At 37.9% G+C, this 10,334-nt stretch overlaps 3 protein-coding genes across 3 annotated transcripts; 1 reads left to right on the top strand and 2 right to left on the bottom strand.

Moving 5' to 3' along the window:
• Positions 1-2,415: 2,415 nt before the first annotated feature.
• Positions 2,416-4,278, top strand: LOC108595784 (histidine-rich glycoprotein). The gene is made up of 3 exons (XM_017981076.1): positions 2,416-2,492; positions 3,500-3,558; positions 3,955-4,278. The coding sequence occupies exons 1-3, from the start codon at positions 2,472-2,474 to the stop codon at positions 4,178-4,180; spliced, it is 306 nt and encodes a 101-aa protein (XP_017836565.1). The 5' UTR covers positions 2,416-2,471; the 3' UTR covers positions 4,181-4,278.
• Positions 4,279-5,502: 1,224 nt separating this feature from the next.
• On the bottom strand, positions 5,503-6,333 carry LOC108595384 (cuticle protein 1). The gene is made up of 2 exons (XM_017980609.1): positions 6,212-6,333; positions 5,503-6,151 (listed from the first exon to the last, which is right to left on the bottom strand). The coding sequence occupies exons 1-2, from the start codon at positions 6,224-6,226 to the stop codon at positions 5,684-5,686; spliced, it is 483 nt and encodes a 160-aa protein (XP_017836098.1). The 5' UTR covers positions 6,227-6,333; the 3' UTR covers positions 5,503-5,683.
• Positions 6,334-8,435: 2,102 nt separating this feature from the next.
• Positions 8,436-10,322, bottom strand: LOC108595155 (endoplasmic reticulum junction formation protein lunapark-A). The gene is made up of 6 exons (XM_017980325.1): positions 10,154-10,322; positions 9,795-10,024; positions 9,599-9,731; positions 9,090-9,525; positions 8,836-9,030; positions 8,436-8,776 (listed from the first exon to the last, which is right to left on the bottom strand). The coding sequence occupies exons 1-6, from the start codon at positions 10,178-10,180 to the stop codon at positions 8,601-8,603; spliced, it is 1,197 nt and encodes a 398-aa protein (XP_017835814.1). The 5' UTR covers positions 10,181-10,322; the 3' UTR covers positions 8,436-8,600.
• Positions 10,323-10,334: the final 12 nt, after the last annotated feature.

Here is a 10,334-nt window from a genome sequence, read left to right as displayed (position 1 = left end):
TAGAGCGCAAGACTTCAAAGTGCTGCGCTTAAAGTGGCTAAGAGTTCTTTTTAACAAGTTAGCTGGCCAGCTGCCATTAAAAGTTAAGCGCATAATTTTATATAATTTTTAGCTTTGTTATGACAAATTTTGACTGACTGTTTTTATATAAATTTACATTTTTAAACACGTAATTTAATTTGCTTTTAAATAATAATTGCTTTAACGCAAAATGAAAGCCAAGAAATCAATTCATTTAAATCATAAGAAGGTATGAGTCCAAGGTACGAAACAAAGTAAAAAAAAATCAATACTAGCTTTAAGATTTGTGATGTAGATATAAGAAAATTATTAAATAAAATAAATATAATCACAGCTGTGCCTGCTATAAACTTTACTATAATTTAATTAAACATTTTCGTAGCATTTACTCTAAAATTCTTGTTTGTATATAAAGCTTAAGTATTTATATTATAATAATAGAATTAAAATAACAAAACTATGAAGAAATAAGATAAGATATGAGTAAGCTTAAGGTAAACAAATCTTTAAACTTTGTGCTTTAGATATAAAGCAATAAATAACTAAAGCATTAATTTTAATATATAATCAGAACTGTGTCTGTTATAAATTTTAATATAATTTACTTAAACATTCTCGCGTCTTTATATTATAAAACCCAGAATTTTACACAAAAGAATGTTAACAATTTGTATTTAATGTTTATGCTTTGGCTGCTGTATACAGCACATTAACATACAATTTGTTTTTAAACTGCTTAAAGCCTCTTAATCATTTCAAATTGCTGCTTAAAGCGTTTTTATGTGTTTTTTTATGCACACAGGTTCTATTAAGCCCAAACCGCAAGCACAGCTTTGTCTTGTAGCCAACACACCTTGAGACTGTCTGCATAGATTCATGTTCAATAAAGCAATTGAATTGATTAAATTTTGCATGTTTAATAAGCGCAACGGATGCTTAAAGACCGCAAACAATTTATTGACTGATTGGCCGTTTGCTTATCATAAATGCTTTCAATTTGTGTTGGCTGCAGTCAAATTGCACTTGAAGTTGCAGGCACTTGATCAAATTTTGGTTGCACATGTCATGTTCAACAAGCAGCTGGCCGCCTGCCCCAGTGCGGCAACATATATACAAACAAACAATTAGTTATATATGTGCGTTATAGAAATCCACAAACTTACCCAACAGGAAGTATTTGCATTCGCAATCATTCGGGGGAATGAAAGTAATCATAAGCCGCGTTAGCCGCAGTGGCTCGCAATTGAAGCTGGGGCACGCAGCCAGCCAGTTGGGGCGCCACAGCCACAGCCTGTGGCATATTTATCACACACAGCGGCGGCCTTATGCAATTTGCTGAACAATTTGTGGAACGACAACAGCAGCAGCAACAATAACTGCAGCAGCAGTTAAGCTGTAGCTGCAAGTGAGAGCGAGCTAGAGTGAGAGCGACAGTTATGCTTAGTGGGCGTGGTTGTGGCGCTGCCCTACTGCCGATTGCTGCAACAGACTGGCCTACATATGGCCTACTACAAAATGTTAACAGCAATTGTTAACAGCAGGCAACAGTTGCAGTTGCAACAGCAGCAACATGTTGCATGTGCGATTATGTCAATTGCAGATGGCACACAAACAAATTCAAAAATGCGTGTAATGCATTTGATTAGCTGAATTTATAGCTTTGCTTGCTGTTAAGTAATTGCCCAAAATGTAAATGAAAATGCGTTTTATTGCAAATTGTCGCGCGTACGTGATTTGAGCTGCGCACGACGCCTCTTCGCACATCAACTTCAATTTTGACCCATTTACGGCAATTTAATTGACAGCAGCAGCAACTGTTGCTGTTGCTGTTGGTCTGCAGCAGCAGCAACTGTAATAACAGCAGCTGTTAATTGTCAAGGTCGTTGGCGACAGATTTCAGCTAAAGGAATTATAATTTATAATTTGTTATTGTTGCTGTTGCATTCACTTTTACAGCTGCTCTAAGGCCAAGCCAATAGGCTGTGCTAGTTAGCCATTCAATTGGAATAATTTCCGCAAAGACGCAGCACAACAAGACGATTATGACATTTGCATTATAATTTGTTTTATATTACACACAAAATAGTAAAACTTTGACCAGTCAAAGTTCGACGACAGACGACAGTCACCACTCATGCGTAGACTGCTGCTCCTCTTACCCTCAAACGTGGCTTAAACAATACGTCAGCTGGCTTAACTCTTTGCTAATGCCAAAAACTCATAAAACCGTTAACATAGCGCATGCGACATGTTTCGTCTTTTACATTGCCAGTTGCCAGTTGCTATTGTTGTTGTTGCTTTAGTTGCTGCTGCTGTTGTCGTCGCCGCTGTTAGTTTGTTCGCAGCCAACTGCAATTGGCTATAAAACGGATGAGCCACTGGCTAGTGGTTATCAGTCATTGGCAGACAGTGCAGTGCAGACAACAAGTTGATTTCAAAGTTTATACACAATGTATGCAGCTAAAGTTTTTGTAAGTGTAAACAATATAATAAAATGCAAAGGATGCATTCAAAGTGTTGTGCTTAACCCAACAGCAAATAAAAACAATTTTTAATTTAACAAAGTTTAAGTGTAAAAAAAATTAAAAAAAGTATTCCATTTTGTATATTAAAAATCATTTAAATTATTCCTAGTGTATCGGTTTTAAACGATTTTGAAGTACAATAAAAACAATTATAAATAAATAATAGTAGCTTTAACTTTTTGTACGCTTGTTTTAAAATTTTTCTTAAAATATTTAACAATTAAATATAACAACTTTATACTAACGCTTTATGTTTTAGTTGTAAATTTTAGCTTAAAATATTAAACACAGTTCTGAATTTTGTTACTTATAATAATATTTAAAATTTCTGAAAGTTAAGCTATACTTGGTTTGGATTTCAACAATTAAATATAACAACTTTATACTAACGCTTTATGTTTTGGTTGTAAATTTTATGTTAATCACAGTTGTACATTTTAAAAAGTATAATGTAATGTATCATTTTAAAATATTGCAAATATTTCAACCCTATAAAAATTTTAACAATTAAATACAACTTTATACTAACGCTTTATGGTTTAGTTGTTTGTTTAATCTTAAAATTATAACCACAGCTTTACATTTTGCAAAGTATAATTTAAACTTTCTGTAAATAAGCAATACATTTTGACTTGTACAATTTTCTTAATTTTAAATTTAACGTACTTTAGTGTAATATTTTAATATTTGCGTAAGGTAAATAGAAATAATTTTAAAGCAATTGCATTACACTTTGGACTAACTCTTAAATTTTGTATTGAAAGTATTTAAATATTTCAAAAAGCTTTGCTGCGCCTTAAGCTAAGCGCTTAACACAGCAATTGAAATGCGCTCTAATAAATTAAGAAGTTTAAGGCAATGGCTTGCGCTTAAGACTTCAGAGCTGGCCTTATATGGGGGGTCTGGGCGATTTACAGAGCCGTAACTTATGCACTTTATAATCTCTCTTGCAGATCTTTGTGGCGCTCTTTGCTCTGGCATATTGTGCACCCAGTCCAGGTTTTTTCAAACAGTAAGTTCAGCCGCAATTAAATGCTTCCCGTGTTGTGCAATTGATTTATAAACATAAACTCGTTATGGTTTTTTAAACGCTCAGCCATTCGCGCTTTGCTTATAAATTATGCAGAGCGACTAGACAGAGCCAAAGCAAATGAAGCAATTGCTGCTTGACTTGCGATTTCGTTTGGCAGACAGTGTGAACCGTGGCTTAGAAATATATAGAGGCCCGGCCAATTGAAATGTCTATAATGCGCACATAATTGTTAACTAATTATAAATTCCACAAGCAGACTTGGCAATGCGACAATTTAAACGCCAGAGTTCAAGCAACTTGGTTGAGCGCCAAGCAACACTTGGCCAAGCTATTAACTAATTAAGTATTAACAAGACTTTCTTTCTTGCCATACAGCGAGCATCATACCATACACGTGCCCTACAAAGTGCACACAGTGCATCATCATCATGTCCAGAAGATTGCAGTGCCCGTGCCCGTAGTCAAACATGTGCCTGTCTATAAGGAAGTCCACGTGCCCGTGCATCATGTGCACCATGAGGAGATTGTGCCCATCGTGCATGATCATCATGACTTCCATCATGATTACCACTCCCACGGCCACTCACATGGCTGGCTGTAAGCCGCCAGTCCAACCAACCACCCCAATCCAACTGTTTGTAAATACTAAGCTTAAAATTTGTTTTGTAAATAAAGTCAATTTATATATACCTACCGAAATTTACTTTTACTTTCAATTGCTCTGTGTGTGTTTAATTTAATTGCATGTTTTATGTTTTAAATTTTATGTGCAGTTGCACTTGACCTTGGCCACTGGCCACTGGCCACCGCCTGAGCTGAGCTCACTTGAGTTGAGTTGAGGTTTTGCAAGAACTACTTTCACAATTGCTTGACTCGGGGTCAACCGGCAGCTTGAGCTCAGCTTGTAAGCCCACAGTAACAGCTTCCCCTTAGCCAATAATAGGGCGTGGCAACATTCTTGACATATGACAAGGTTTTCAGTTGTCACTTGATTTACTTTATTAACCCAACTATTGTATACAGTAAATAAACAATGCCTGGTCCACTGAACTCTGATATTATGCTAATAACTATGCTCAATTATAGCAAAGTGCACGAATTTCAGAATTTTCGGACATTGATTTATTTATTTTTGGTACTATTGTCTAGCTATTTATGTAGAATTCCTTTTTACATTTTATTAATAGCGCATAAAGCAACAAAATTTGTTGATTTATTTATAAATACTTCTTAATTATAATACATACATAAACATAAAAGTAAATATTATTGTTACTGTTGCTTGGGTATAAATTTATTTATTTTTAATGGTAGTGATATTAGAATATAGTCCGGTTCAATTCAATTTAACAAATTCGTATCTAATAAATTTCTTATTTAAATAAAAAAATGAAAGTTAAAACTGAAACTAATCTCATCACTACCTCTTGAAAGTAAATCTTGTTATACTCTTCAAAAAAATATATGTTAAATATTTTCAACGCTCTAAAAATTGTTCTATAAAAGTTTTTGTAATTTGCTTTTTAAGTTCCTTTGCTTTTAAGTTTATTTATTAACAGCAATTTATATATTTTTAATAATCCTTTTTGTATTCCTTAGATAAAAGCTAAGCCTGAGGGGACTCTCCTAGAATGTTTTGAATATTTGCAATATTTTCAACGCTCTAAAATTGTTGCATTAGTTTCATAAAAGTTTTTTTTAAATTGCTTATTCAAAGTCAACCTTTTGAGTTTAGTATAAACTATAATTATAGATTATTACTCTATTATCTTTGCCATGGGCAATTATTCAATTTATTGCTTATAAACGTTTTGTAAATTATTATTAGCATTATGTGGAAAGTAAACTTGGCAAACAATTAGCTTTGCAGCCGAGTTTGAAACATATTTTTTATAGATAATTCCCAAATGATTGATTTGCTGCTTTTGATTTATGTGACCAACATGTTTATCATTTATTAGACGCCAACAACAGTAATATACAAATCGAGAACTTGAAAGGAAGCTAAGTGGGTGGTTTGTGGTATAGTCGAGCAGGAGGAGGAAGGATAAAGAAATGCTTGATAATGAGTGGTGGACAGCGCAGTTGAGAAGGAAACTGCGGCTTAGTTGCAGTAGGGGAAGTTGGGGCACTGGTGTGGGGAGACGCCAGCGGGATAGAGACGCTCTGTCCAGCCGGGCAATGGTGGCGCAGCAACGGGAGCAGCAGCATGTCCAGCATTCACATCGCAGTAGGGATAGTTGGGGCAGGTCTGAGGATTGACGCCAGCTGGATATTTGTCGGCGACAGCGGGCGCAGGTGCGGGTGCATTCCAGCTGGGCTGTGGCTGCCATTGCTGCTGTGGCTGTTGCCATTGAGGTTGTGGCTGCCATTGAGGCTGAGGCTGCTGCCATTGAGGCTGTGGCTGCCACTGAGGCTGAGGCTGCTGCCACTGCGAGTGTGGATTGTGCAGGCGCGCATTATCACAGATGGGAAAGTTGGGGCAGTCCTGTGGATTGACACCAGCTGGAAACTGCGCAGCTTGCTGATGCTGTGGCTTGGCCAGCGCCAAGGCGAGGCAGGAGACGAAGAACTGCAAAACGCACACACAGCTTACTAATTGAACTTAGAGCTGTAGAGCTAAGCTACTTACCAGTTTGAAGAACATGTTGCTGCTATTGTTGTTGTGAAGTAATCCTTGCCAATTGGACTATAATGTTAAAGTTAAACTTCCAATTGGTTTCCTGGTCAGCGCTGCACTGTGTGGCCAGCAAGCCGTTAACTTGGCTTTTATAGCTGTCTAGTCTATAGTGCTCAACTATTGGCCGCAGAGCTAGAACACACCACGACTAGCACTCGAGCTGGCAGTCGCACTCGCGTCGGTTTCGGTTTCACTTTCATTGGCTGGCTGGCAAAGCAGATTTGGTTGCATATGTGAATTGTTGCTGCTTTTGTTGCTACTTTTGTTGCTGTTGCTGTTGATCTCGCGCATATTTTGCTTGATTGGCCCAACAGATTATTATTAGAGTCTTTGTTATAAACGCGCGCGAACAAATAAATCGAACGGCTTACAAATACCAGCTTACACACACACACACACATACACACATGCATGTATATCTTATTACAGCTATGCCGTCATTAGCAATAGCAATGAACTAAGCCCCCAACTTGCGTTGCCCACTGTGGTGACTTGAGTAGAATTGTCTTTTGGATTTGCCTGCCTCATGCGTTGGCGTTCTGGCGTTTGTGCCACAAGCTGTTGCAACTTTATATACATAGAGTTTGTCGCGCCTGTCATTTGGGCATCTGTTCGTGAATCACTTTATTTGCTACAGGTTTCCTTGCTTGCAGCCAAACACACGCCAACGCCTGCCTGCCCCACACCACAGCGGCGAGGCGGCCCCCGGAAGGGGCAGGCAGCATCTAGTGCAGTTACCATGATAACTGGTTTATAGTGCAGCGAACTTGCACTAGTTTCCATTGAAGTTCAGTTCTAGACAGGGCTGCTGCACATGAAATAAACTATATAATAAAACTAATAAAAATAGCAAATTTGAAAATGTTGAAAACTTGAAGACACAATTATTGAAGATCTGCATATTTATTGTTAAAAATATAATATTTAAAAAAACAACTTTAATATTTAATAAAATTTTAAAAATATAAAAAATTTATAAGAATAAAATATAATGCAAAATACAAAAATATACATAAATATATCATAAAGAAATTAGTTCTAAAATTATGTTTTACGCAATTCAAGCTGCAAAAGAAAACTTGTATTAAATAAAAATATTATTATTAAAATATTAGTCGCTTTGTTGATGTTTTAGGCAGCTTTAATATTTAATTAAATTCTTTAAAATATACCAAATAATTATATAAATAAAATAATAGAACATTTTTATTTGTAACTTTTGTCACAAGCATTTTTTAGATTGCTTAAGTGTTTGAGCTATCTAACTACATAAAGTGCTAAAATAAATTAGTTAAACCATTAATCTATGCAACTATCTTTTAACAATTAATCTTATGCTAGTCAGCCCTCATGCAATCAGGTTTAATGACAATGTTGTCGCCAAGCGAGAACGCGTTGCAAACGCATGTGAAATTGGCGCTTACGCACAGACTTCCTGGCCAGAGCTCCGACGACGTCACAGAAACCAGCAAGCACACTTGTATATATATATATATATATTTGTCTGTCTGTCTGGCAGTTTGGTAAATTCAATTACGAGGCGTATAATAGATGCTGTCACACAAATTATGAGCTAATCAGGCGGCAAAGCAGCCAGCGGGGCCAACAGCCAAATAAAAAAAAAACAAAAATAATGGAAACTCAAGAGAGCTGTAAGTGCTGGCGTTGGCCAATTGTTGGCAACGTTGTAACAGATTTAGTTTAATTCTTATAATTTGTGTTTGCAACTGCCGCCGCTAGCGATTGGGCAGGAATGTGCGCGGGCGCGGCTGCTCCACTTGTAGGTGGCGTTGCTTGCTCCATAGCCGAGAGAGGCAGGCAGGCGCAGCAGCAAGCCGTTCTCGTTAGCCTTGATCAATGGCCCGGAAAAATAAAAGCCAGCGAAATTGAAATTGTTGACCGTTCGTTTGCGGCAATACACATAAACAAATATACAAATACATACGCTTATACACACATATAGAAGTGTAACTGTAGCTTGGGTTGAGTTATCACAAACTGTCGTGCTTGCCTTTTTTGTCACTAGAAGTTATTATGCCATTAGTTGTCGCCTGTTGTTGTTTTTTGTTTGTTATTGTTGCTTAGCATTTTAATTATCAATTTCCTACGCTGCTGACAGGGGCGTTAGTCGAGGGTGCGGTGCCCGGCATTAAAGAAAGCTGCAGTCTATAATTAGTATTTCAATAATATAGTATATATTTAAGCTAGTGAGTTAAAAAGTCTTGAACAAGTACTTTAAACAAAAAGTTTGCTTATCAACAAAGTGTATGTGTGTGTGTGTGTGTTAAATAATAATTTAAGTGCTAAGCATTCTATGCCTTGTGGCCTGGCCTATAAAAATTTATTTAATTTCATTTTCATCCGCGGCTGCGACAGGCTCAGTCTCGGAATCTTTCGTTGTGACAGCTGCAGCTGCATCAAGTTCAGCATCTGCAGCTGCGTCTGCTGCATCTCCAGCAGCTGCAGTCGTTTCAGTCGTTGGCAAGTCTTCATTTGGCTCCATTGAAGGCTTCAAGGCTGTGTGCAACATTTAAGGATTACAAACTAAATAAAGCATTGAGTATTAAGCAGCTTGCCTGTTTCATCTTCATCATCGTCGGAGGAGGAACTGCTGGCAGAGCTATCGTTACGCACAGCACGTGGTGTGCCTAGAGATTCTGTTTCTAGCGCTAGACGTGGCGCTATAGGACGCTCTTTGCGCGCTGGATTAAGCGTCTCACAGAAGGCGCAGTAGAATGTTGTGTATTCATACTCCTCCAGCGGCAGCATGCCTGCAAAACAGTAACATTTAATATAAACAATTAAGTGATATGCTTGTATTTATGCTAACCATTATGCCTATGACATTTCTTGCATATCATGCCCAGGCGATTTTGTGGACTATCGCCCACTATAAAGTCCACAATGCGATCCAAGGCGCTGCGTGAAGCCTCATCCACCACTGGAAATGGCGTGCGCCTGCGCAGCTCCTGCCCGGCACGCACAGCCGGCGTCGCTAAATTGGGCGTCACCAGACTGCGATTCAGATTGTTGTTCATATTGCGATAGACGCTGCTGTAGGGAGTTACCGAGCGCTGCTGCTGCAGCTGCGCTGCCTGCGGTGTGCGCGGCAATTGCATTTGCAGTGACGAGCTGGTGGAACGATTTAGCGATGTAGTGCTTTGCATGCTGCGTGCTGTTGTAGACAACTGGGCGCTTGAGGCCAGCTGGCGGCTTTGTTGTTGTTGCTGCTTGTCGCCAAAGCGCTCGAGCAGACTTACAGCCACCTGGCATTAGTTAACATAAATTTTTAATTAATATACATGCTTATCAAGCAGCTAAATCTTATAGATTGTATACCTTGTATGTTTCCTTCTCCATGACCTGCTCCAATATGCTGCTCTTTTTGGCTTTCAGCTGCGCCAGCTTGCTATCAAGCTTATTAAGCTTACGCTGGAAATACCACGTAAACATTTGACGCAAGAATACAATGCTGCAATAGCGTAAATAACAATAAAAAAATTAACAACAATGCATGATATCATCCATTACTCACAGTATTGGAAACAACAACAATGGCACTAGATACATTATGCGCTCTTGCATCGTTGGCGGGAAGTAGAAAAAGTACCATAGTGCAAAGCCAATGATGTAGACGCCAATGGTGAAGCCTACAAAGTTGGCAACAAATCGTCGCTTACTCTCCTGCGTATTCACCATATACGTTTCGATTTGTTTGATTTGCAATTGCAGGCCCTCCAAAACGGCAGTTGTAGATTTTTCTTTCTATAATTAGAAATGCGTACGTATGTAAATAGCACCTATATTTTCTTTGCATATTTATGCTTGTGTGTATTTGTGTGTCTGTGTTTTGTGGCGTCACTAGGATTTGATGTTCCCGAAAGCTTTACTTACTCGAAATTTCGACAGTACGAAACCCATTTTGCTGCGACTAGAATTGAAATTGTAATTAAAAAAAAAACACGCACGCCTACTTAAATTAAATATGTAAATATTAAGCTAAATTCGTGCTGACAAAATATGCCGCTTGTTGAACACGAAACAACAACAACAATTTCAATTTAGTGACCGTATT

The sequence above is a fragment of the Drosophila busckii genome, chromosome 2R (assembly GCF_011750605.1).
Source record: "Drosophila busckii strain San Diego stock center, stock number 13000-0081.31 chromosome 2R, ASM1175060v1, whole genome shotgun sequence".
In the NCBI taxonomy this organism is placed as follows: domain Eukaryota; kingdom Metazoa; phylum Arthropoda; class Insecta; order Diptera; family Drosophilidae; genus Drosophila; species Drosophila busckii.
Note: the sequence above shows the minus strand (reverse complement) of the source record. Positions and strands in the feature narration are given on the sequence as shown.

Bases quoted from the DNA above. Each gene is read 5' to 3' on its own strand.
- LOC108595784 (XM_017981076.1), top strand. From the start codon at position 2,472: ATGTATGCAGCTAAAGTTTTT. The intron at 2,493-3,499 runs GTAAGTGTAAAC...TCTCTCTTGCAG, and splicing joins TGTATGCAGCTAAAGTTTTT to ATCTTTGTGGCGCTCTTTGC. The intron at 3,559-3,954 runs GTAAGTTCAGCC...CTTGCCATACAG, and splicing joins AGTCCAGGTTTTTTCAAACA to CGAGCATCATACCATACACG.
- LOC108595155 (XM_017980325.1), bottom strand. From the start codon at position 10,180: ATGGGTTTCGTACTGTCGAAATTTCGA. The intron at 9,031-9,089 runs GTTAGCATAAAT...ACTGTTTTGCAG, and splicing joins GAAATGTCATAGGCATAATG to GCATGCTGCCGCTGGAGGAG. The intron at 8,777-8,835 runs GCAAGCTGCTTA...TGTTGCACACAG, and splicing joins CGATGATGAAGATGAAACAG to CCTTGAAGCCTTCAATGGAG.